The 27,608-nt window shown below is 46.0% G+C and overlaps 1 protein-coding gene across 4 annotated transcripts; it reads left to right on the forward strand.

The window, feature by feature from the left end:
- The first annotated feature begins 558 nt into the window (after window positions 1-558).
- Window positions 559-27,312, forward strand: SUMO3 (small ubiquitin like modifier 3). Of its 4 annotated transcripts, XM_077825629.1 has the most exons (6): window positions 559-757; window positions 7,303-7,443; window positions 12,594-13,127; window positions 18,520-18,648; window positions 24,009-24,080; window positions 25,805-27,312. In XM_077825629.1, exons 3-6 carry the CDS (start codon window positions 13,068-13,070, stop codon window positions 25,865-25,867), a joined length of 324 nt encoding a protein of 107 aa, XP_077681755.1. In that variant the 5' UTR covers window positions 559-757; window positions 7,303-7,443; window positions 12,594-13,067; the 3' UTR covers window positions 25,868-27,312. The 4 variants fall into 4 exon arrangements, with proteins under 4 accessions (XP_077681755.1, XP_077681756.1, XP_077681757.1 ...); XM_077825630.1 differs by lacking the exon at window positions 7,303-7,443; XM_077825631.1 differs by lacking the exons at window positions 7,303-7,443; window positions 12,594-13,127 and having other exon boundaries at window positions 573-757.
- Window positions 27,313-27,608: the final 296 nt, after the last annotated feature.

Below are 27,608 nucleotides of genomic sequence, written 5' to 3' on the forward strand. Positions count from 1 at the left end.
TGGTGAAAAGTGTTATTGCAGAGCTGTTATTGCATTATCTGTACTTGTACCTTTGGGTGTCTCAGACAGGGGAGCTACCACTACCCAAACTACCACATACCTTACTTGCTGCCTCCCCATGGCAAAGGTGCTTCTGGCTAGCAGTTGTGATTGTGGCAGCCCCAGGCCCTTTGACAGGCAATAGAACACCAGGGCCCCTTTCGCTCCTCCCCCACTCTCCCTGGGAGCTGATCCTGGGGCTCTGTGCTGCCCCTCCCCATAGGTTCTGTGCAGAGCTCTCCTGCTCTCTTTGCCCCTCCCCCAGGGCTTTTTGGGGAGCTGTCCCCATTCCCTTGCCCATCCCCCAGGTTCTGGAAGGAGCTGACCCATGGGGCTCTGTGCCGCCCCAGGTTCTGCGGGGAGCTCCCTCTTCCCCTTTACCCACCTCGTTCTCAACACCACTTGCTTCGCCCCTCCCCCCGTTGGCGTCCTCCTCCGCCGTTTCCGGTTCCCCGATGACGCACTTCCCAGCGCTACCTGCCTCCGCCCCTAAAGCGCGCCCCCGACGAGGCATTGCTCGCGAGCGCGCCTCGTGAGCGCGCACCGGCACGTGGTCCCGCCGGAACCAATCAGAGGCCGGGGATTTGGGGGGCGAAGCGCGCTCTCGCGGACAGTTGCGGCGGGAGAGACGCGGGAGCTGAAAGCGTGACTGTGCCTCTTCCGCGCTCCCGCCAGGCCGGACCCGTCCGACGCCGCCATGTCCGAGGAGAAGCCCAAGGTAACGGCTGGGGCCGCCGCACGCGGCGCGGGGCCGCTGGGCCCACGCCGCTCCTCCGCGCCCGGCCCCGGGCGGGCTCCCCGCCGCGCAGCCCGGGCCCCGCAGGCTCTCTGGGGCCCGCCGGCCACGCCCCACAGCGGAGAGACCCGGGGTCCCGCGAGGGATGCTGGGAGCGCGGCCTGGCTGCGGGTCGGGCCTCCCTGGGGTCGGCGGCGACGTCGCCGAGAGGCGCTGCGCCGGACGGAGGTGCTGTCAGGGGGAGCGTCCGGTTCGCTTCGCTTCGCTCTTCTCGGCTCGCCCCGCCCCCGCCTTCGCTGAGCTCACGCTGCCCACCTCGGCAGCGCGTTAACTCCTGGCCTGCGGGGTCGCTCCGTAGGGGAGGCAGTTGTGTAGTGAGTAGGGGCTGTTTTAATGGACCTGGGGCTTCGTGGTTAAGAAGGCAAGTCAAAGACCTACACCTTGCACTGGCAGCAGAGAGTGGTGAGGTCAGGACGGACCTCGGTTTCTGGAGACCTTCATTCCACGGTGCTAAAGACTGGCCCCAGAGCGGAGTTGTGCACCGCAGTCTTCATCCTGGGTCTGTAGGCGGCCTTTCTAGCTCTCTTGGGCCCATGCCACAGAGCGCCTTGAAGATAAGACCTGAGACTTTGACCTTGATTTGAAAATCTGTATGCAGCGACTAGTGAGTGGAGGAAGGGTTTGAAGTGCTAGCAGTAGCCTGTGTTGCTGAGGAAGACACATTACAACATTCCCTGCTTGTGGAGTTTGGTAAATGCTGAAGAATACGTGCCCAAGTACGTTGCATTGCTCTAGTCCAGCTGAGAAGCGACAAAGCTTGGCCAGTTGACATGCTTTCATTGACGTGCCCTGACGTTATGGGATTGCGATAATGTTAGTTTGAGAAATATAACCAATTTTACAAACAGCTACTATACATCTACAAAACATAGAATATTAACAATTGGAAAAGTGAACTTGCCACTTCTTTATCTGGAAAACCACATGACAGCTATATTGCCATTTAGGGGCTTGTCACTGAAGAAGAAAAGATTTTTACCAGAGGATGGAAAGCTGAACCGATAGAGGTGGGATCAGTTGATGAGCCAGCCTCTTCCTAGTAGTCCCAGCAGTGCCCAGGGAACGTACTTGATACAGGCTCCACCTGTGCCTCTTTAGTGGAGGCATGGCCAGTGGGTACTTACTAAGTTCTTTGATTCTGAAATGTGTGGAAGCTTCTGAGTTTCTTGCTCAGGGTTAAAAACAAAATTGTGGTTCACCAGGACCTTGATAGTTCTTTGGGTATTAAGAAAAGCAGTTTAGTATGATTGAGTCCTCACTGCAGGTTGTCCATATATTGATAATTCTGGATGCTGCCTTGTTTCAGACTCGCTATTGCTATGACTGTCATCTCTATGAAAATGTGAGTAGAAGAGACCAAAGGGCATTACTTACCACAATCAGTTGTCCTCAATTGTGAAGTAAATATAACACGGGTGAGCTGAACTAAACAGAATTTAAAGGTAGGCCTCTTTGAGATTAACAGAGGGAAGGTATTTTTTCAGAGATAATTCTTGAATGAGATGAGTCACAGATTCTGTGCAGAAATGGGGTTTATGTACTACCAGATTTAAGTTGAAATGCCATGTTCTTTGTATCCACAAAGAACCTTGAATAGAAACTGAAGAACTTCTTGTTGGCTGGAACTAGAACAATCATTCTTAAATAGATTGTTACTTTATGGGGTGGTGAGGAGGCCAAAAAGGAAGGGTGTGGGAATTACTGAGAAGACTTGCGTGAATAATCTTCAGAGCACATCTGTCAGGAGGTATGGTTCAGGAGGAGAAAGTTCTTCAGTCTTCCTATGAAGACGGTGAGTTCCTTGGCTGAAAAGATTTTGTTCTCTAGAGAAGACACCGCAGAGGGGCTTTTGGCTGGTGGAGGAAAAGAGATGTGGCAGCTGAAATTTTCCCTTACGTTCCTGAAAGAGGATTGGTTGGGCAAGATCTCATTCAAGTCTGAGGAATTTGTTGGTGTCTTTTGGGGGGATCCCCTGAAAAGTGTTATCTCACCAAAGGGAGCTTGAATGACAGAGGTGAGGCTGGTGGGCAAAGGAAAGCATCCTGAAAAGCCTGCAGTCATGGTGCTGTTTCCGTTAGTTGAGACATACACCCTCAATTGGTCAGTTCAGTCCATAGTCTAGGAGTACTCTTGGCAAGTGAGACTCAGCATCAGTGAGGAATCCAACATTTGCAAGCAGTGCTTTCTTCCATCTCTAGCTAAGAGACTCTGTCCCATCATGGTGGACAAAGACCTGGCCTTAGTTATTCATGGCTTTGGCACTTCTCAGCTGGACTACACCAACATGATATACCTGGGCGTGAAACCTTCAGAACTTAGGAAACTCTTCCTATTGCAGAAGGCTGCAGCCCATCTCCTCAGCAACACAGGATACCATAAGCACATCACATCTGTATTCTGTTCTCTAATCTGGCTTCCCATAGACTAGAGAATCAAGTTCAAGATCTCAGTCGTTATCTTCAAAGTGCTCTTTGGCCTGGGCCCAGGATATCTAAAAAATTGTCTAAAGCTCAGGTATGAAGACCATGGTCGACAACCCCACTCCTCTGGCACAGTGGAACTCTCAACAATAAGAGTAAAGGTTGTCTGTGTGGGAGACCAAGCTTTCTCCAGGGGTTGTCTGAGACATTGGAATCAGCCAGCCCACCCCTCCACGACTAAGTACTACCACAAGCCTCACCACTTTCTGTTCCAAGTACAAGGTGCATTTCTTTCACCTTGCCTTCTCTACTATAAACACTTAACAACACATATTAAAAAAGCAGTGGATGTGGGAGCAGACACTAACTCCTCACTTAACGCATTCCTGAAAAATGCAACTTTAAGCGAATTTAATTTCCCATAAGAATTAATGAAAATAGGGGGGGGTTAGGTTCCAGGGAATTTTTTTTGCCAGACAAAAGGCATTATATACATAGACAGTATAAGTTTTTAAACAATTTTAAATAAGCAATTTAATACAGGCACTGTACTGTTGTTGGGAGGTGCCCCTGCCTTACCCCACATGCAGACAACAGCTCACTGCAGACAACAAGGCAGCTGAAGGTGCCATTGTAGACTAGGAAGCACCTTGTACAGCAACAGGGGGAGCTTCCCCTATTGTGAAAGCACAGGCACCGCCTTTGGGGGGGGGGGGGGTCAACCCCGGGCCTGCCCACTCCACCCCTTCCCCCATGCCCCCACCATTGCCGCGCCTCTTCCCACCCCTGCTTCACCTCTTCCCCGGAGCACGCCGCATCCTCGCTCCTCCCTTCGTCCTCCAGCCTCCTGAACACCGCAAAACAGCTGATTGCCACAGGCAGGAGGCAGGGGAGGGAGGGAGGAGGTTGCACGCTGCATCCTTGCTCCTCCCCTTGAACGCCGCAAAACAGCTGATTACCACGGGCAGGAGGCAGAGGGGGGATGATGCGTGCCGCATTCTTGCTCCTCCTCCCCCAGCCTCTTTAATGCCTCAAGACAGCTGATTGCTCAAGGGGGGAGTGGGGGGAACGTGCTGATCCGCAGGGTGTGCTGGCGGATGGGAGGCCCTGGGGGAGGTGTAGGGGAGCTGACAGGGGGGCTGTCAGCCCACCTTGTTACAAATTGTGCAATGCTGTCTCATAAAGTCGCTGCTGTTCTGGAGAATCCTGCAAGCTGTGGACAAAGCAGGTGGCCAAATGACATTATAAGGGAGCATTGCACAACTTTAAATGAGCATGTTCTGTAATGGAGCAGAGCCGTAACATTGAAACAACGTTAAGCGGGAGGACCTTAAGTGAGTTACTATACTCCCCTGAACATACTTCTCCCTCATGGAGAGGATGAGAGACAATATATGACAGGTGTGTAGTCACATCACTTCGCATGCTACTGGAAAGTATTTGGATATTACCATGATCCGTGCATTTTAAGAACCTGTATAGAAAAGAATGAGATTGTCCTTGGAGGTCTGTGTCCAAAGCTCTAAGCCACATATTGTGGCAAGCTAGAATGTAACAGGGAAGGGTTTTAGTGGAAAAACTAGCAATGATGTAGATAGTTATACAGGAAGCAGAGTGCTAACTTGTAAATCTTTAGCTTTTTCTTGACTTTTGCAGGCAACTTTAGATTTAGGGTGATACATGGACTGTATGATAAAGACATGTGAGCAAAGACTGGAGATTTAAAGTAATTTTGTAGGACAATGGGCAAATATTCAAAGCCGCACCCCAGTGTGCTTTTAAAGTTTTGGTCCACAAAATCCATAATGGTCCTTGTTCCTTTTATTGGGGTTAGAAACTTCATGTGCTGAAAGCAGTCTTGAGACGAAGGAAGGGAGAATCAGTCTAGGGGCCAATGAGGACTGGACTTGACAAGCTATATTTGATATAGCTTTTCTGTGGCTCTGCAGATAGATATTTTCCTCTGTGGATTGTACCCTTCAGAACCTGGAATCTTTTCTAGAGACTGTTTTGGAGAAGATCGCTTTCTTTCTTACTGCTGCTCGTTTGGAGGAGTGTGCCATTTTAAGGAAAGGGTGAAATCTCCACCTGGTAGTGGAGGATCTGACCTGAGTTATGGCACTGGCTTACTTGGAGAGCTCACCTGTCTTCTGCTGATAACTTGGGTGAATGTTTCTGATAGTTGTATGATTCTTAAGATGAAGAGCGTGATTAGGACTTTGCATTCTCTGTACTTAAAGGACAGTCATTGCTCTTTAAAAATCTTAACTGAATTTATCTGGTGCTTATCTGGTAAGGTGGTTGAACTAGTGAGGCTGTGTTTGATGGAAACGTCTGCGTTCTCCTTTGGTAGACACCAGGACTATCAGGAAAGAAAAGGGCAGGATTATGTCTTGACTGTCAGAAGTTATCTTGTTTCTAATAGTAGTTATGTTTGGCTCAAATGTTTAACACCAACAAAAGATGGGAAATAAAGAGATGACTGTTTCAAGTTTCCAAAAATATTAGAAAACTATTATAGTACCCAAATATGTGCTAAGATATTTTTGTTTTGTGATAGCACCTAGATGTCAATTGAGAAAGAGGTCCCATTTTTCTAGGTAGTATACAAACATAGTGATAGTCCCGGCCCCTAAAAGTTTGTAATCTAAATAGACAAAGGGTAGGGCAAAGGGATATAAAATACAAATAAGGTGAATCCAGTGATGGTTTGAGAACATGTTAGTGCCTTGGAGGTTTTTTGTGAGGGGGGGCATTGTGATTAGGTGGGTTGAGGTTAACAGAAAGAGGAAGGGAGATGGAAAATGCAGAAGGGGGGGGGGGGAGTGTGGAGGGCAGATGGAGTGAGATTTAAGAGAAGAGACCATGAGGGAGGGGGGTAGAGTAAACAACTAATCAGCAGAGGAATGTCCAAAGGAAAAACTAGAAAACAGGTTATGTCTACACTACACACACCTTGTGGTGGTGTGTAGGTTATGTGTTACTACATACTGCTGTGCAAAGCAAGCTGTATCCACGCTGCAGCGTAGCTACATGTCAGTGAAGGCTTTGGCAGGGGTAGGAAGTGCGGAAAGGCTTGGCTCTGCTGCTTCTCTACTGCCAGAGTCTTTCACTGCCATGGGGAAGGACCCTAGCTTTGGGGAGGCAGCTGCAGGACAGGTAGTGCTTGCGCGAACAGAGAGCCATGTTGGGTACGCGCAGGGTTCAGGCATATTGTTAACTGACCTAAGCAGTGCCTGTCCATCTACGGTGCTAGTTATTAACAGTGCTAGGGGAGTATGTCGTCTATGTACTCTACACGCTACCAAAAGGAGTGTGCAGTGTAGACGAACCTTTAGATGACATCATCATGTGTCCGATAATGCCATCTGCAGCTGCTTCTTTGTTTGTTGCCAGCTGAGACTTTAGCTGGTTCTATGCAGCTTCTCCAGAGCCACATGGTTGTGGGGAGGGATAGAGCCTGGTGTTCCTAGGGGCAGGAGTTCTCTGTCTAAGGAGTGCTGGGAAAGGGAGGGAACCTGTTGGCTTCACTTGGAGCTCATCTTCCCCTCCTCCAGTGTGTTGTTTTACCTGCTGCAACTGCTTCTGCTAAGTGCTTATCAGAATCCTGCCCCTGAGAGCTTGCAATCAAAATAGATGACACAGAAAAAGGAGTGGGGTAAATGGAGGCAACACAAGTTTCAATATTCTTTCATATTCTCCTGGTTTAGGTTTTGTACCCCTCTGATTGATTGAGAAAATCTGAGGGGTAGCCGTTTTAGTCTGTATCCACAAAAACAATGAGGAGTCCAGAGGCACCTTAAAGACTAACAGATTTATTTGGGCATAAGCTTTCGTGGGTAAAAAACTTCTGTATCTGAAGAAGTATGGTTTTTTACCCACGAAAGCTTATGCCCAAATAAATCTGTTAGTCTTTAAAGTGTCACCGGACTCCTCATTGTTTTTGAGAAAATCTGTATATTGTTAGCCCCTGGGGGAAGGGTGAGGCCAGGTGGCTACTTCATGATCTCAGGACAGATTAATGTTTTTTTTTTTTTTTTTCCAAAGAAACATAGCTCAGAGATTTGGAACTGACAGCATGGCTACCTTGATTGCTGAGGAAAAATATGTGTGTGCTGCCAGAGATGCTAATGTGTGGTTTCTGGGCAATTCCTGGATCACAATGTTGGAGAAGTTTGCAGGAGAGTAGTAAGTACACCATGACATGGAGATTACTAATTGCAAGTTGATTTGTGTGGAGAGAGAAAAAAGAGGTTGGAATCATGTTTTGCCCACTGTGCAGTGTCTCACTGGTGACTTAAGAGGTTGTGATGTGTCAGACATGGTGATTCAGTGAGGCAGAAATTATTTGGGCCTTATTCCTGGTGTACTGCTAACACGATGTATGAGTGCAGATTTGGACTGCATCAGTGACTTGTGCCCAGGAGCTGTGATAGTTTCCTTTAATTTGGCTGAGCCTCTGAATAATCACTACAGTGACAATATGAAAGCTATTAATAAGTGTTAGAAGAACATTAATTGGAAAATTGGAGGGTTCATGGCTAATTGAAAAATTTGTATTGTGTGACAGAAATATTTACAAGGTCTGACACCTCACTGTTTCTTGTAGTTGGGGTACATCTCTCGCACAAGGGTCAGAAAGGATTTTTCAAATGTACAGAGGATTTTAGGATGTATGATCAGTACTTTCTTACGCATGTTTCAGCACTTTTGAGAATGACTGTGTAGGTGGTTGCATTATTTTATTTTTTTTTAGATTTAACAGAGTTTTAAATGTTTGTTTAGAATCATAGAATATCAGGGTTGGAAGGGACCTCAGGAGATCATCTAGTCCAACCCCCTACTCAAAGCAGGACTAATCCTCAATTAAATCATCTGACCGATTTTTGCCCCATATCCCTAAATGGCCCCCTCAGGGATTGAACTCACAACCCTGGGTTTAGCAGGCCAATGCTCAAACCACTGAGCTATCCCTCTACCCCCCCCAGCCCCCCCCCCCCCCCCCGGTATATGCTTGTATATAGTTGGTTTGTAATAAATGACTGTGACGTTCCCCTTGGGTATTATCTGGACCAGTGATCTGCTAGGCCTCTCCAGTCCTTGACTCTGGGAGCCAGCCTTACCCTGCTCTGCTGTGAGAACTCCCACTCCTGGGCTGTTCACACACAGCCTCTGGCATGTAAGCTGCTCCCAGCTACTTGCAAGTGAATGACTAGCCAATATCTCTGGTCCCAGACACAACCCTGGGAACCTCTGTCTTGCAGTGTCCAGTTATGCCTGTTGGACGCTGCAAGCTTATATAAGTTTGTCAATTTAACAAAGAAAAGGATATGTACCAGGCTTGTACTCCCCAGGGGAGTCTTTGACACGCCTCAAACCAAATGCATCGCTTCAGGTAGAATAAACAAACAGATTTATTAACTGTAAAGGTATATTTAAGTGATTATAAGTCAAAGCATAACAAGTTAGATTTGGTCAAATGAAATAAATGCAAAATGCATTCTAAGCTGTTCTTAACACTTTGTGTCCTTAAAAATTTAGATGCTTCTCACCACAAGCTAGCTCTCTCCCCTTTGATCAGCGCTTCAGTCTGTAGGTGAGAGAGAGAGAGCACGGCAAAATGTCTCTCCCTTGTATCATGTCCTTTCTTTCCTCTTGGCTTTGCCCCCCGCCCCCTTTCAGAGTCAGGTGAGCATTACCTCATCGCAGTCCCAAACTGCCCAAAGGAAGGGGGTGGCTCCCTCGAGGGTCTAACAGATTCTTTTGTTGCTGCCTAAGACAGTGTCAGTTGTTTCTGTGAGGCTGGGCTGGGTTTGTCCTATCCATGCCCTAATGAGGTGTGAACTGTCTCTGTTCTTGGAGAGTTTTTGCATGGGCTTGCTTTAAGCCATGAGGATACATTTTTAGCCTCATAACTATATACATAAAATTATAACCTATAACCATACTGTAACAATTACTATAACAACCATGCTCAGAGCATTATGAGCCTTCCGAAGATACCCAACATGACAAACGTTGCATTGGATACCACATAATTATTTTATAAAGATGAACATGGGGGTGTAAGGTGTTCCCCTGAGGTACAGAGCGTCAGAATAATTGTTCAGCAATTAAAGTGCTTGAGGTCTATTATGCACCTGTGTAGGCAAGCATATTCAATTCAGAGTTTGAGGACAGTGGGATAACTCAGTGAATGACAGTTATTTCACTGAAATTCATGTCATAAAGGAATGTGACGCTTCACTTTCACATTTGAAGTAGTTGTGAGCCTTAGCACAGGCTGAGTGGGCCACGTTATAAACTTTGATTTACTGAGGAGTTCCTCCATCACCCCCCACCTTCCTCCTCCTGCCTCCCTCCCAGAAAAGTTGCATCAGGACCAAGGAGCAGCAACCCAAGCTCATAACTCATAGAATCATAGAAGATTAGGGTTGGAAGAGGTCTCAGAAGGTCATCTAGTCCAATCATCTGGAGTTCTTTGCTCCAGAACTCAGAGGTGGCGAGTTGCATGGCTGGGGATTCTGTGCAGGGTAGACAGCATTAATTTGTTTATCTAGGCATGCAGTACTGGGTGCATTGTATTATTTAGGCTTGGTAGGATTCGATTTAAATTGTTTGTTAGTTCTTAGTAAATGTGGATTTTGCCTGATGCACTGAAATTAACAAAAATCTTTTGGCCTCTCTGCACTGTTTGCTTGTAGGGATCTGCGTCACTGTTCCTGTGGCTGCACAGGGAGCCCTCTGCGACGCTGTTGCCACAGTCCTGCTCACTTACTCACTTGCTGTCTGGGGATGCGGTGGCCTTCCCCTAGCAGGAGTCATTCAGTAGCATGGTGGCCTCCCCTGTGGCTGGGAACTCATTGATCTTGCAATCCAGGCTGAGGGGGTCACTGCTCTGCCCTGCCAGGACCATAGTCCTCTCTATATCTTGCTCCTGCAGGGATTCAGTACCTCGCAGCTGTTCAGGGAGGCCCTTGCAGCACCACCGTAAAACTGAAAATGTATTAAATTGTGCCAAGCTTAGTGTTGTTGTAGGGGGAAAAGGTCTTTGCATAATATTTATGTGGGATCTACTCCTTTCTCTTGACTGGGACATACAGGCTCCCATAAAGCATTGTCTTATTGCTAAGCATGGTGTCTGTCCTTGAGGGATAACCATTGCCTTCCCGAAGGCGTTTGATGGGCAGTTAAAGGCTGAGGACCTGGAATTCAAGATATTCCTCACCCACTCCAGGGGACCCCCATCTAACAGCTGCTCCTTCTTGAAATAGTCAAACAAATTTCAGAGTAACAGCCGTGTTAGTCTGTATTCGCAAAAAGAAAAGGAGTACTTGTGGCACCTTAGAGACTAACCAATTTATTTGAGCATGAGCTTTCGTGAGCTACAGCTCACTTCATCGGATGCATACCGTGGAAACTGGCAGTTTCATGCATCCGATGAAGTGAGCTGTAGCTCACGAAAGCTCATGCTCAAATAAATTGGTTAGTCTCTAAGGTGCCACAAGTACTCCTTTTCTTTTAGTCAAACAAATGTCTCTCTAAAGTAAACTTTAGAAAAGGCTGTACAAAATTTCTCTTACACTTTTAGAGACTTGCAGACAGCTAGACATAACATAGCAGCCCAAAACAAATCCTGGATATCCACTAATGGGACATTTACCTGTTTCATATAATTCACCGGAATTCAGATTGCATGGGGAGGAGAGGAAAAGAGGGATTAGAATCTGAGAGAGAGAGATTAAGTGCTTTGGACATATTACTGCATCCTCTGTACTCCATAGCAATGGATTGCAAGGTACCAGATCTAGTTAGAGCAATAATTTTTATTCTGTTGTGATTGAGTCTTTATTTTGACTTGTTTGATAAGTAAGGAAATTTATTTCAGTGGTATACAGGGTTATGCTCAGAATAAGGAGTGTCTGCACAGCCACGGGCATGAGGGAGACAATGGGAAATTCTGGCTGTGTGCGTGTGTTTGTGCAGAGATACCGATAAAATTATTGCTGTGATGCAGCTCAGAATAGTCTGTTGGTCAGTCAGTTGTTACCCAAGGTAGTGCATGGCATCTACTAAGTCTTTGGGGGACCCAAGCTGTGAACAGTATTTAAGAACACATTCACTTCTTTGCTTGCATAGATGTGCAACCTGGAAGGAGCACAATGTGCATGTGCCAATAAAGAACAAAACCAAGAGGGTTTCTGTGCAGCCACTTATGCTTGTCTGGGTAGGCTGAGAGAATGCGCTAATGCCATTGCCTCTGGTGAACACCCCACCAATGACATTTTTAGTCTGAACCTTTGTACACCTGTGCAATAAAGATTTAATAACTCATTTTGCTTGGTAGAAGCTGTCTGTGTTATAGCAGATTTATATATTATGGGGAGGTTTACTGTGAACACAGTAGGATAGTCAGTAGCCGGTCTAAACAAATTTTTATGTTTTATCCAGTGGGGGAAGAGCCAGGGACAGAGGCCTGAGTGGGTTCAGAGCAACTTTTTTTGGGGGGGCGGGGGGGCGTGTCCTTTAACAGTGTTAGTTGGAATCCTGGGCATGAGAGTGAATGGGTTGTAAAAGGAGGTGAAGAGCTTGTACATTTCTTACTCCTGGGGGGATTCTGCACCAAAAAATTCAAAATTCTGCATATTTTATTTGTCAAAATAATGCAGTATAATCACACCAGTTTCAATTGTTTTAGTAATTTATTTAAATTACAACACAGAAAAAAGTCACAATAACTATTCAGCATTTCCCAAACACATGGAAGGTAAGTTGTAAACAGTTGGTAACTAATACCAGGCATTCCAATTATAATCCTGGATTTAATTTAAATTAGATTTCAGAACACCAAACAGCAAAAAAAATTTTTTTATAAAAGTAGAATGTCATTTTAAATTGCTGAGACTTTCACACATGAAAGTCATACCGTTTTGCTAATCATTGTCCTGGACCTGGCTGGGTACTTTGGGAAGTGCTTGGTTCTGATTTTCCTGACATTTTGGGCACGTCTACACTGGCAAAGTTACAGTGCTGGCAGTTACAGCGCTGGTCAGAGAGCGCAGAAGGAAAACCGCTGTTGTGTGTTCACACTGACAGCTGCCTGCGCAATAGCGTGTTCACACTTGCAGCGCTATTTGGAATGGTGCACTCTGGGCAGCTATCCCACAGAGCACCCTCTTTCTCTTTTGCAACTAAGACTTGTGGGAACACGGAGTATCCTTGGTCCAGTCCCAATGCCCCCTGATGAGTTGCTTCGCATCCCAGCAATCCCTGTGCTTCTGTCCATGTTTGGCATTATCTTTCAATGGTTTCTGTACGGCGTGCCCTGCCTCTTTCAGGTTGCAAGAATGGATCCCTAACTGCTGACCAGTAAGCTGCTCGCTCTGACCAACACGTCACGAGTGACAGTGGAGTTATTCCTTAAACTACAAAGGCAAGAGGAATACGAAGTTGATCTTGCCATACGTAGTAGCTACAACAAGAGATTGCTTGTGGCATTCACGGAGGTGCTGACCAAAGTGGAACACCGCTTTTGGACTCGGGAAACAAGCACTGAGTGGTGGGATCGCATTGTGATTCATGTCTGGGATGATGAGCAGTGGCTGCAGAACTTTCGCATGAAGAAAGCCACATTCATGGGACTTTGTGAGGAACTCGCCCCAGCTCTGCGGCACAAGGACACAAGAATGAGAGCTGCCCTGTCATTGGAGAAGCGTGTGGCAATTGTACTGTGGAAGCTGGCTACTCCAGACTGCTACTGATCTGTCACTAACCAGTTCGGAGTGGGAAAGTCGACCGTTGGAGTTGTGTTGATGGAAGTTTGCAGGGCCATCTATCGCATCCTGCTCCGAAAGACCATGACTCTGGGCAACGTGCGTGACATTGTGGATGACTTTGTATAAATGGGCTTCCCTAACTGTGGAGGGATGATAGATGGCACTCACATTCCAATTCTGGCACCAGATCACATAGCCACCAAGTACATTAATCGCAAGGGGTATTTCTTAATGGTTCTCCGGGTGCTTGTGGGTCACCATGGGTGTTTCACAGACATTCATGCAGGCTGGTCCAGAAAGGTGCATGACGCATGCATCTTTTGGAACACTGGCTTGTGCAGGAAGCTGCAAGCAGGGACTTTCTTCCCGGACCAGAAGATCACTGTAGGGCAGTGGTTCCCAAACTTTAACAACCTGTGAACCCCTTTCACTAAAATGTCAAGTCTTGCGAACCCCCTCCTAAAAATGAATATTTCCAGGGATTTTCTCCTTTATCTGAGAACAAATTATAAAAGCAGTGATCTTGGAAATATAAAATTTATTTTTATGACATGCTTATTACACACTATTTATTATTAATTACTTATTACAGTATTTTTATTACATTATGAAAGCGGCAACACTCTTCCAAGATCTCGCTTTTGTAGCTTATATCACTTTGAAAAGTCTGTTATAAGAAAAGGCTCCTATGTTTTATCAAGGAGTATCAGATGTGAAACAGTATGAAGGTTTTTAAGACGCCAACTCAGAGTTCCTCCGACACAAGCATTCAGATCTTGAGCAGTCCAGTACAACAAAGCTTAAACTTGTTCTTCATCATAATTTTAAAAACAATACTAGCTGCCTATTTAATTTTTAAAATATCCACCTCCCTTTTTTATAAGGAGTCTTGAAGTTTAAATTTCCTCAGTGTGATAAATATGCTTGCTTTGATCTGCTTAGCTCTTGGAAGTCCAGGGGCTACGGGCTGCTGGCCCCGTGCTGCCTGAGGTCACTAGGGACAGCTCTGTCCGCCATTAGGGAATTTTCCCCCGAGAACCCTCTGTAACATTTCACGGACCTCCAGGGGTTCTCGAACCCCAGTTTGGGAACCACTGCCATAGGGGAAGTTGAAATGCCCATTATGATCCTGGGAGACCTGGCCTACCCTTTAATGCCGTGGCTTATGAAACTGTACACGGGGCAACTTGACAGCAGCAAGGAGCAGTTCAATAACAGGCTGAGCAAGTGCAGAATGGCTGGAGTGTGCATTTGGCCGTTTAAAAGCCTGCTGGCGATGCCTGTATGGGAAGCTGGACATGGCTGATGACAATATTCCTATGCTTATAGCTGCGTGCTGTACGTTCCATAATATTTGTGAAGGGAAGGGTGAAAGCTCAAGTCGGGGCTGGACTGCAGAGGTTTAGCGCCTGGAGGCTGAGTTTGAACAGCCAGAGACCAGGGCTATTAGAGGGGCACAGCACGGGGCCATAAGGATGAGGGATGCCTTGAGGCAGCAATTTGAAGCTGAAAGTCACTAATATTTGCTGCTATGCTTGGGATTGCAGTGCTTGTAATGCTAGGAGGTGACTGGTGCACATGATGCAATAAGGGGGTTTAACATAATTGCATGTTGCTTTGCAGTGCTCTTTTTGCTTTCACTTAATAGAATAAAGATTGCTTTCAAACCAACACGGTTCTTTTATTAAAAGACAACAACCAGAGGAGAGAGTCAAATGACAAAAATACGTCAGCAGGAAGGGGGGTGGGGGAAGGTGGAAGGGAAGGTCTCCAGAGGAGAAGGGGTCCCGGGATGGCTACAGATTTGTGTATGTCCAGGGATCATACCCAGCCTTCTCCTTTGGAGTCCAGTGCAGCGGGTGCTGTACTTCAGCAGGGCCAAACTGCAGAGGGATGGGTGTTGAGTGCAGTGGGTAGTGGGAGTCCACACTGCTGGACTGTGAGGAGGGAGGAGTGGAATGCTGTGGGTAGAGAGTGGAGCCAGGAGGTTGATAAGTGTGTTGGCAGTGTGGGTTGTGGGGGGGGAGGCATGGGAAAGAGTTTTGTAACAGCGGCTGCAGGGGAGGGCAGGCACGGAGCTGCTTGGTTTGAAGAGCTAGTATCACCTGGAGCATGTCCACTTGGCACTCCATAAGGTTTAAAAGCCGCTCCATGGCTTCTTTCTGGTGTGCTGCGTTCCCTTTCCGTCCCTCTTCTCGCTGTCCCGCTACTCCTTCAATTCCTGTTTCTCAGCGGCAGAATGCATCATAACCTCATGGAGAAAGTCCTCCTTAGTTCTTCGTGGCCACTTTCTAATTCTGCACAGCCATTCTGCCACCGATAAGGGAGGCTGGCCTCTCAAGGTCATCTCTGTGAAGTTTAAATACAACATTTTACAGAAGCAGCATTTTTTGCAACACAGACAACACTGATTCAGTGCTTTAAAACACAGCCAGTACTCGCACACCTGTCACTAACTGGCTGACCCCAGGCAAGCACACATGAGCCACAAGACCCCCAAAATGGTGAGTAACCACAGGGCCACGGTGAGTCACTCTTCCTGAACCTTGCTGTACACTGGGCATGTGGCTCCTGAAGGGGGGCTTGATGATCATTCCTGTCCCCACACTTTCCACAGGATGTGATCATTATGGAAGATATCTCGCTGCTGAGGGTGAGCAGGGACTCTAGGGAGGGCCTTCTCTAAGGCTGCAGCTTCTGCCCTGGCCCCTATGTGGCTTGCTTGTGTGCAGCAATGGTGTCCCCCCCCCCCCCCCATGACGGCACAGTGGCGCGGGAAAGTCACCATTAAAGGGGCAAGAAACAAAGCAGCTCTGCTGAGGAACCTGCAGCAGTGGATTGCCCAGTATCTCCATGAGAGTTCTACTGGAGATCGCTGAGGGAGATTCCCATGAAGTGAGGGAGTCTTATCAAGAGCCTGTTCTGCTGCTCAGAATAGGCATACAGTGGGAGACAAGCCTGCTTTCTGCAACCCTCCTGCCCCCAATAAATTGCTTCAGCAATTCTCAAAATCAGATCCACTTACCAGGGGCCTCCTCTCTTCTTTCTGCTTTGCCACGATCAACTGCTGTGACTAGCTAGGCTCCTCCGGAGTAGAAAAGAAAACCTGACTGCATGCATCTCTGGCCTCCAAGCCATCCTCTGCCTCTGGGTCCCCCTCCCCCTCTTCATCCAAGATTTCCTCGTCCTGGCTCAATCCACTCTCGAATGGCACATGAGCCAATGAAGTATCCGCAGGGGCTTTTGCAATGGAGATGGGGTCACCACTGACTATCGCGTCCAGCTTCCTTTGTAGAACCAGCAGCTTGTGGGCGCAGCACTGGAGAGCGGTTTGCCTCCCATGCCTTATGGTAGGCATTCCGCAGCTCCTTCACTTTTACCCTATACTGCAATGTGTCCCTTTCTGTCATGCATCATGAAATCTGTCTGTAGGTATCCTAATTCCTACGGCTGGAGCGCAGTTGTGACTGCACCACTTCCTCTCCCCAAATGCCAATGAGGTCCAGGAGCTTGGCATTGCTCCAAGTGGGGGATCGCCTGGTGCGTGGAGCAGGCATGGCTACCTGGAAAGATGCACTGAGACCACTGGTATATATCACCGAGGAAAGAGGAAGGGGACTTTCAAATTTGCAATGTATGGGGTGGGGATGACGGTTGGTCACCTGAGGGCAGGTCAGTAGAGCTCAAATCGATGACCAGAGAGGCGAGAACAGGTATTGTGGGACACCTCCTGGAGGTCAGTCACAGCGCTGTAGTTGCCACGGTGTCTACACTGGCACTGCAGTGCTGTAGCCCCGGTGCAGAAAGCTCTACGCCTCTCGTCGGGTTGGTTTTTTTAGAGCGCTACAATTGCGCAGTTTCTGCGCACTGAGTGGCTTGGCAGTGTGTGCACCTCAGGAGTTACAGGGCAGAAAGCCGCTTTACTGCGCAGAAACTTGCCAGTGTAGACGGGCCCTTTATTGACTGCTTGGTAAATGTTTTATTGCCTTCAAAGTCTTTTACTTACCCATTTAAATAAATCCTGAACTGTAATCTAACCCCACTGTGCCACTTTGGCACAGAAAAAAAGTGAGAGAACACACAGATCTTCCTAGCTGAGGATCCCCTTACTATCATTTATAATAAGACTCCTTTACATCACTCTGGCCTTAAAACTTTCACAAATTTTATGCTCCTGGGAGAACTGACTGAGAATGGGAACAGTTGATTAACAATAGGAACAATTTCTGCCTCCGAGAATGAGGTCAATTAACCATCAATAGCAACTTTAACAACTTTGCTACACAGTCAGGCTGCTACATCTGTGCCTCAGCGAATGAGATCAGTTAACTCAGGGAAAGTCTTCACTGGCAATGTTAAAGCATTGCTGCAGCACTGCTTTAATGTGGCTTGTGTAGTCGCGGCATAGTGCTGGGAGGGGGCTTTCCCAACACTCAAAAAACCCAGCTCCACGAGGGGAATAGCTCCCAGCGCTGGGAGCCCTGTCTACACTGGCACTTTACAGCGCTGAAACTTGCAGTGCTCGGGGGGGGAAGGGTGTTTTTTCACACGCCTGAGCGAGAAAATTGCAGCACTGTAAAGTGGCAGTGTAGACAAGCCCTCAGGCAGGCTGCTTCATTTGTGCCTCTAGCGTTCTTCCTGCATAATAAAAAGCCCTACCCTTACACGCCAGGGAGCTGCAGTTGCAAGAGAGAGGGACACAGTATCCCTCTCGCTTGTTGGCACGCACGTATGCCCAGCCCTGCTCCCTGCCCCCCAGCCACTCCCAATGGTGATCACCAAGGCACGCATGCCCAGCTTCCCTCCCTCGTCTCTGAGGCTGCTTCAGGCATGCTGGAAGAGGGGTGTGTCCCCCAGCAGATTTTTTTTTTTTTTTTTTTTCATTTTTCTGTGCAGGGGGCACAGAAAAATGCAGGCCATATGAATTCTGTGCTTTCGCAGAGGTGCAGAATCCCCCTCCCGGAGTAATTTCAGCAGCTGTGTGGTTGGCAAAGTAAAGGTATGTGTGTTAATGGGGCATATTGGGGCATTACTGAAAGAGAGCAAAGTTAAGATTGCCCATGAACACTTAACTATGCATTTCCTGGTTTTCAGACATTTGAGTTTTGCTCAATTCAATGTTCTGCATGACATATCAAGCAGCCTTAACTCTGTATTAATTTAGTGTTTTGCCATTGAGTATAAATAATCTACTAACTTTCCCCTCAGGATGGTCTGAGTTTGCAGATGTACATGTTGGAATTTGTTCAGTTTTTAGTAATTTGTTCTAAAGTTTCTTGCTTTTACCTCTTTGCCTGCAAGTCTCAGAGGCAAACACAAAACTTCAGGTTTTTTTCCTTTGTGTGCTGTGGAGAACATCAAACCTTTATACATAGGAAGGAATGCTTGTTTTGCAACAGTTTGCTGAAGTACTATCAGTCTTTTCCAGATTCTTAGGGTAACTTTTATTCCTAAATAGTGATGTCCATCTTTACATTTTGTTTTGCAGGAAGGAGTAAAAACAGAGAATGACCATATCAATCTAAAAGTAGCTGGCCAGGATGGATCCGTGGTGCAGTTCAAAATAAAAAGGCATACACCCCTAAGCAAACTAATGAAGGCTTATTGTGAGAGACAGGTACGTGTTTAACACAGCTTTTATATGTTGTGGTCCAGTATTACTAATAAATTCATCATGCTGCCTGAGAGTTAATAGGATCACTTATCTTATGAAAGACCTTGTCATTATGGAAACTTTTCTTTTCATAAAATGTGTTAAATACCAATGTTCCAGAGAATGAGTAGACCCCATTATATGGGAGTATGGTAGAATATGTATTTTGAGGCCTAACTTTCTCTCTCTGGTTTGAAAAATTTAGTTTGTTATACTTTAATCAAAATGACTTTCTCCTCATCCAGTGCTCCTGGTTCTCTAAAATTGGTACTAGGGGCCAGAAACTTCTGAACTCTAATCTCAACTCTGACACTAATTCCTTCTGTTGCCTTAGATCTCTTAACCTCTATGTTATAATGTATGTAAAATCCTTATGCACCTGACAAGTGTGAAGTGAGGTTTAAGAAGTTTGCAGAGTGCTTTGAAGATGAAAGGTAGTTGTCTGTCTTTTCCTTTTGTTTTTTCACTCTGGGCCCCCCCCCCCCATGTTTTTTGCTGTCTCTCTATCCCCCTGCATCACTCTGCTGTGGTAGCTTAGGCCTGGTCTACACTACGAGTTTGTCGAATTTAGCAGCATTACATCGAATTAACCCTGCACCCGTCCACACAATGAAGCCATTTTTGTCGACATAAAGAGCTCTTAAAATTGATTTTTGTACTCCTCCCTGATGAGGGGATGGGCGCTGAAATCGACATCGCTGTTTCAAATTAGGGTTAGTGTGGATGCAATCTGACGGTATTGGCCTCCGGGAGCTATCCCACAGTGCACCATTGTAACCGCTCTGGACAGCACTCTGAATTCGGATGCACTGGCCAGGTGTACAGGAAAAGCCCCGGGAACTTTTGAATCTCATTTCCTGTTTGGCCAGGCAAGCTCATCAGCAGAGGTGACCATGCAGAGCTCATCAGCACAGGTAACCATGCAGTCCCAGAATCGAAAAAGAGCTCCAGCATGGACCGAACGGGAGGTACTGGATCTGATTGCTGTATGGGGAGACGGATCTGTGCTATCAGAACTACATTCCAAAAGATGAAATGCCAAAACATTTCAAAAAATCTCCAAGGCCATGATGGACAGAGGCTACAGCAGGGATGCAACACAGTGCCACGTGAAACTTAAGGAGCTCAGACAAGTGTACCAGAAAACCAGAGAATCAAACGGATACTCCGGGACAGAGCCCCAGACATGCTGCTTCTACGCTGAGCTGCATGCAATTCTAGGGAGGGCTGCCACGATTACCCCACTCCTGTCCGTGGACTTCGATGATGGGGTACTCTCCGCCATGCCTGAGGATTTTGTGGACAGGGAAGATGAGGAGGAGGACGAGCTTGAGGAGAGCACACAGCACACCGTTTTCCCCGACAGCCAGGATCTTTTTATCACCCTGACTGAAATACCCTCCCAACCCAACCAAGCCGGAGAAGGGACCTCTGGTGAGTGTAGCTTTTTAAATATAATGCATGTTTTAAAAGCAAGTGTTTTTTAGTAATTAATTTTCCCTGAGGACTTGGGATGCATTCGTGGCCAGTACAGCTATTGGAAAAGTCTGTTAACGTGTCTGGGGATGGAGCAGAAATCCTCCAGGGACATCTTCATGAAGTTGTCCTGGAGGTACTCTAAAAGCCTTTGCAGAAGATTTCTGGGGAGAGCAGCCTTATTTTGTCCTACCATGAAAGACACTTTACCATGCCATGCTAGTAGCAAGTAATCTGGTATCATTGCATGACAAAACCTGGCAGCGTATGGTCCCGGTGTTTGCTGGCATTCAAGCAACATCCATTCTTTATCTCTCTGTGTTATCCTCAGGAGAGTGATATCGTTCATGGTAACCTAGTTGAAATACGAGAATTTAATTAAGGGGACATTCAGAGGTGGCAGTTCCTACTGGGCTGTTAGCCTGTGACTGAAAAGAAATCCTCCTCCGCAGTTAGCCAAGAGGTGTGGGGAGAGGGCATTGGCGCTGAGCTGTTCGCGTTTGGCTAGCAGTGATCTTCCCTGATACCAGCCACGCGGTGCGGGGAGGGGTAAGCGATCATCCCAGATAATTGGATTGATGGCGGGGGGGTTAGTTTGGTTTCTGCTGCTGCAAGTTAACATGAAAACCGCAGCACCAAGTGGCCAACTCAACAGGCTTTGTTTGATATGGGAAAGGAGGGCGCTGCTGTTATGAAGGTTGCAGAAGCCGAAAGACTATGGCTTATCACGGCCACCTGTAAGCCAAATTCTGTTGCCCGGCACTGCGTATGTGTGATCTCTAACACCAAAGCCACAGGCACTCAATATAAGATGCAAAATGTGACCTTGTACCGAAATCACATGTGCTATGTAATGTGAATAGTGTTGTTCACTATGAAAGAGTATAGCTATTGTTCTGTAAAATGTATCTTTTTTTAATACTTCACTCCCTTTTCTTCCTCCCGCAGCTGCAAATGTTTCAAGCCTCCCTCCTCCGTCCCAAAGGGTATCTCACATAAGGCGGCGAAAAAAATGCACGTGTGATTAAATGTTCTTTGAGCTCATGCAGTCATCCGGCACTGACAGAGCTCAGCAGAATGTGTGGAGGGACACAGTAGCACAGTACAGAAAAGCGGCCAATGAACGTGAGGACAGGAGGGACGATCGAGATGAGAGGTGGTGGCAGGAAGATCAGAGGAGGCAGGATGCAACGCTGGGGCTACTGCGGGATCAAAAGGACATGCTCCGGTGTCTGTTGGAGGTTCAGGAACGGCAGCAGGATCACAGACTGCCGCTGCAGCCCCTGTTTAATTGCCCTGCCTCCTCCCCAAGTTCCATAGCCTCCTCACCCAGATGCCCAAGAACATGGGAGGGGAGGCTCTGGGTACCCAACCACTCCACCGCAGTGGACAGCCCAAGCAATAGAAGGCTGTCATTCAACAAGTTTTGAAGTGACGTTTTCCTTCCCTTCTACCCTCCTCCCACACCCCACCCAGGCTACCTTGTGAGTTATCTCCCTATTTTTATACCCAATTAATAAAGAATATATGGTTTTTAAATGATAGTGACTTTATTTCCTTTGCAAGCAAGCTGTGATCAAAGGGGGGGAGGGCGGGTGGCTTACAGGGAATTAGTCAACCAAGGGGGTGGGTTTCCATCAAGAAGAAACAAGCAGAAGTGTCACATGGTACCCTGGCCAGTCATGAAACGGGTTTTCAAAGCTTCTCTGATGCGCAGCGCTTCCTGCTGTGCTCTTCTAATTGCCCTGGTGTCTGGCTGCGTGTATTCAGATTTGCCTCAGCCTCCCACCACGCCATAAACGTCTCCCCCTTACTCTCACAGAGATTGTGGAGCACACAGCAAGCAGCAATAACAATGGGAATACTGGTTTCGCTGAGGTCTGAGCGAGTCAGTAAACTGCGCCAGCGACCCCTTAAACGTCCAAATGCACACTCTACCATCGTTCTGGACTTGCTCAGCCTATAGTTGAACAGCTCCTGACTACTGTCCAGGGTGCCTGTGTCTGGCTTCATGAGCCAGGGTATTAAGGGGTAGGCTGGGTCCCCAAGGATAACTGTAGGCATTTCAACATCGCCAACAGTTATTTTCTTGTCTGGGAAGTAAATGCCTTCCTGCAGCCGTTTAAACAGACCAGAGTTCCTGAAGACATGAGCGTCATGAACCTTTCCCGGCCATCCCACGTTGATGTTGGTGAAACATCCCTTGTGATCCACCAGTCTATGTACTGGCTGCCCTGGTGGTCCGGTCCCAAGATAGGGATATGTGTTCTGTCTATAGCCCCACCACAGTTAGGGAATCCCATTGCAGCAAAACCATCTACTGTGACCTGCATATTTCCCAGAGTCACTACCTTTGATAGCAGCAGCTCAATGGTTGCGTTGGCTGCTTGCATCACAGCAACCCCCACAGTAGATTTGCCCACTCCAAATTGATTCCCGAGTGACTGGTAGCTGTCTGGCGTTGCAAGCTTCCACAGGGCTATTGCTACTCGCTTCTCAACTGTGAGGGCTGCTCTCATCTTGGTATTCTTGCGCTTCAAGGCAGGGGAAAGCAAATCACAAAGTTCCATGAAAGTGCCCTTAACGCATGCGAAAGTTTCGGAGCCACTGGGAATCATCCCAAACCTGCAACACTATGCACTCCCACCACTCTGTGCTTGTTGCTCAGGCCCAGAATCGGCATTCCACGGCATGAGCCTGCCCCATTAACACCATGATCTGCAAATTGTCGGGGACCGCGGTTTTAGAGAAATCTGTGTCTATGTCCTCCTTTCTCTCGTCACCGCGCTGCCATCGCCTCCTTGCCTGGTTTTTCAGGTTCTGCATAAACTGCACGATAATGCGTGAGGTGTTTACAACGGTCATAACTGCTGCGGTGATCTGAACGGGCTCCATGCCATGCTATGGCGTCTGCTCAGGCAATCCAGGGAAAAGGGCGCAAAATGATAGTCTGCCGTTGCTTTCATGAAGGGAGGGTTGACTGACGACATTTACCCATAAGCACCCACAACAAATTTTTGGCCCCGTCAGGCACTGGGAGCTCAGCCCAGAATTCGAACGGGCAGCGGGGACTGTGGGAACTGTGGGATAGCTACCCACAGTGCACCACTCGGAATGTCGAAACTTGCCACGGTACCGTGGACGCACACCGCCGAATTAATGTGCTTAGTGTGGATGCATGCACTCGACTTTATACAATCTGTTCCCAAAAATCGACTTCTTTAAAATTGGAGTAATTTCATAGTGTAGACAAGGCATTACTCTCCCTTCCCCACTCAACAGAAAGCTACATACTGCCAGGTGCAGGGGGCATGTGCTATTCCAAAATACAGTAGAACCTCAGAGTTAAGAACATGTTGGGAATGGAGGTAGTTTGTAACTCTGAACAAAACATTATGGTTGTTCTTTCAAAAGTTTACAATTGAACATTGACTTAATACAGCTTTGAAACTTTACTATGCAGAAGAAAAATGCTGCTTTCCCTTTATTTTTTGAGTAGTTTATTGTATTTGTTGGGGGCTTTTTTTTTGTTTTTGTTTTCCCGTCTACTGCTGCCTGATTGTGTACTTCCTGTTCCAAATAAGGTGTGTGATTGACTGGTCAGTTCATAACTCTTAGGTTCTACTGTAGGTGTCCTGCTCATACAGTGCCTGCCCTGGGATATCAGACTATCTTAGAATTTTGACATCTGTTTTGATTCATATACTACGACATGCATATAGCTCTTCTGTAACTTTAAATCTTCTGAATTCTGATTTTTACACATTATAGCAAATACTCCTAATCATAAACTTATTTTATTTGGATTCCATATCTCCATATCTCATGTTAATTATTTTAACTTCCAGGGTTTGTCAATGAGACAGATTAGATTCAGATTTGATGGACAACCAATTAATGAAACTGACACACCTGCACAGGTATGAAAATACGTTGTAATAACTATAGCAGAACTCCTGTATATTTTTAGATGTGTCTGCACCTAGAGAAAACTATTTTAGGGGGCATTTTGATAGAAAACTATCTCTGTTGTAGGCAGTTCCCAAAATGTGCAGTAGGATTCCTTTTTCTTTAAAATTTCTCATAATTGTTACCACTGGTGGAGCTTGACCCAATTAGCAAGTGAGAGTACTAGTGTAGACATGGCTCCAAATAGCTGCCGGAGTTTTAAGGATTGTCTTACAAACCATGCTCAGAGTAGGTCTAGACAATATCATGATTAAAACGCAGGTGGCTGCTGGTGCCTTGTCTACACTAGTGCTACCACCATTTCTGCCACTGCTGAAGCTGAATCAGTATCAGTACTGGCAATAGTGATAAATTTCAGGGAGGAGAATTCCTGGTATGGACAAGACCTGTGGTAGGGAATACAAGAAACAAAACCAAGACATATTCTGGATTGTGTGGATTGGATTAATGAGCCCTCCTTTGGGGTTGAGAGAGAACAATAAATCACTGACCAAACTGGTTTGTTCTGGCTGTGGGAATGCCCTGCAAAGCTATTTTGTAATTGGATGTGAAAACTATCAGCCTAGATTATCTCTCTCAAAAGGGACACCCTGACTGCAGCTGACTGGAGTGCACCCCAGGATGGCTTGCTGAAAAGACTAACTTTTTCTGTGCCCACAGAGTATAACCTTTGTAGAATTAATGGTACTACTCATGTGAATAAACTGTTCACAGTGGTGAGCAGTTAGTCACTTGAGTAAAGGGGTTCACAATCTGGCCCTTTGAGATTAGTTCCAGACCCTTGCTGTTCAGAAGACAAATTGAACTGCACAGTGGTTCAAAGTGCACTGCTGCAGAAGTTGGCTGGGAGTGGAATGAAGTTTGGGGAGATCTGTAGATTAAATCAACAGAAACCACACCTTTAGCAGTTAGAGAGGAGGAAACAGAGCAGAGAATCTTGTCCCAGGCTTCTTGGGGAAGTATACTGAGGGTATGTTTACACTACGGCGGCACAGCTATGGCGCTTCAGCTGTGCCTCTGTAACATTGTAGATGATCCCGATGTTGACAGAAAGGGTTTTTCTGTTGATGTAGGTGATCCACCTCTCCGAGAGGCGGTAACTAGGTTGATGGAAGAATCCTTCTGTTAACCTAGTCATGTCTACACCAGGGGTCATTTTGACCTAGCTATGGTTCTCAGGGCCTGAAATTTTCCACTGCCCTGAGTAACGAAGATAGGTTTGTCTAATTTTTCAGTGTAGACCAAGCCTGAGACTGTGGGGAGCAAGGGTGTGAATGGAGGGCCAGAGTTGTGCCTGTCGAGCAGGAACAGTCTGTGCTGTGTGTTGACGCTAAAGGAAAAGCATAGACTGACATGAAGCCCTTAATGCCTTGGATCTTAGACCCCACTTTACTGCCTAAATCTGGGATCTTGTTCTCCAACGCAATGTCAGTCAGCCTGGAATGTCTTGGCTGAAGGGAGACCAAGACAACTTGTGACTGGAGCTGGGAAGACACTGTGGTGAAGGGGTGATGTTGCTTTCTAGTTGGGTGGAGAGGGGAATTTAATAAGCATTAAAGTTTAAATTTAAACACTGCTTTTTAATGAGTAATGCTATTAACAATGCAAGAACTAAATGCCCTTTTAAAATATATAGCTATGTATATATTAAAATATTTGTGCATTAATCCAACAGCTGGAGATGGAAGATGAAGATACTATTGATGTGTTTCAACAGCAGACAGGTGGAGTGTGTTAAACGTGATCCTTTTGGGAAGAGGAATTTAAAGACCCTTGTCACACCTCACTTTCTCATCTGTCCTTGGATTTGCTATTAAATAGTAATGAATGAACATGCCAATCACACAGGATTCTTCTAAAACTTTAGAGGACATTTACCAAAATTGTTCTGCTGTCCCTCTGACATACTGCGTGTGCAAGTCTAAACTGTATCTGCAGGGATTAACCTACATCTTAAATTGGGCCAAATGGAATTAACTTTTCAGTTTAAGTAAAATATGGGTTGTCTGTCTGCTGTTACCTTGTTTATATAAACCTGTGGCCTAAGTAACCACCTATATTCTAGGACATGAATTGTTCATTCCTGGCTCTTGTTATATTATTGCCCCACTGCATAATTCTAATCATGTAAATATATCCTCACTTCAGTAGTGAGTTTAAAATCTCCTCCTACAATAGGGCAAGGGAAGAAAAGGTTATTGATTTAGAAGTTTTTACTATGTGTTGTAAACACAGTTATTATTGTAAAACTTAAAACCTATGATACAAGGACTGTACATGCAGATATGAGGCTTAGTATAGAGTAAATGTTTAAAATATTGCAAATGTACATGTGCTTTGTCATAATCTGATAAAATAGATTGAAATTTAAGTTTTAAAAAGCAAAAATGAAGGAATTGCCCAGAATTAATGTCAGCAACCAGAATGCTAGTCCAAACCTACTGGTGTTCATGACTGAACACTAGTGTATTATGTTCCGTAAGAATAAAAAGAAAAAAGTCCATCGTCACAGCTCACTATCCATTTATTAGGTGATGGACAAAAAAATGTGTAACTTGTCCCTGTCATCCCCTTTAATACAAACATAGAAATTGTATCATTATTACTCACTTGGTACTAGTAAATATGTGGCCTCTGGTTTCTTTCAATATGTGTTTCTTATGGATAAATGTGGTCTTATATAAAACAAACCAAACCCCTAACAGACAGACTCTTGATGAGCTTATGGCCAAGTTGTATGTGCAGAAGAGCTATTAAAAGATTGCTAAGCACAAAAACCTTGAAAAGGTAATTTAAGGTTCTTCTGAGAAATTTCTGCTCTGCTGCTTCCCAAAATGTATTGAATTTTAAATGCATTTATGTGGTGACTTTCAGTTCTGTACGATGTTTTGGGCTCTACTCCAGATGAAATTTTTAAAAGGTCATTCTATTATCCTTCAATAGGTTGTCCATTGCTGCTTGATTAGGTCATTATCTGCCTTTTATATTTACCTGACCAATTTGACAACATTAGATCATCACTTTGCTTGAAATCTTGCTGGGAAAAGTCCTTATTTTCTTTTTCATTTTATTGTATATGGGCTAGGGTGGGATATTCTGTTAGAGCTCATAGTTTAGTCACCAATTTGTACATTATTTGTTGTCCTTTACTACTGTATACAGTAAATATAGTTTGGTACTCTGTCTCATGGCTTATGTTTAATGCTGCTGCATTTCTGAAGGCTTTACTTGACATGAGGTCACTGAAGTGCCATTGCTTTATTTGTTACCATATCTTGCATTGAAATCCTCACCTCTGATAAAAAGAAAAGGAGTACTTGTGGCACCTTAGAGACTAACCAATTTATTTGAGCATAAGCTTTTGTGAGCTACAGCTCACTTCATCGGATGCATAAGCTGTAGCTCACGAAAGCTTATGCTCAAATAAATTGGTTAGTCTCTAAAGTGCCACAAGTACTCCTTTTCTTTTTGCGAATACA

This window comes from Eretmochelys imbricata, chromosome 9 (assembly GCF_965152235.1).
Source record: "Eretmochelys imbricata isolate rEreImb1 chromosome 9, rEreImb1.hap1, whole genome shotgun sequence".
Lineage (NCBI taxonomy): Eukaryota > Metazoa > Chordata > Testudines > Cheloniidae > Eretmochelys > Eretmochelys imbricata.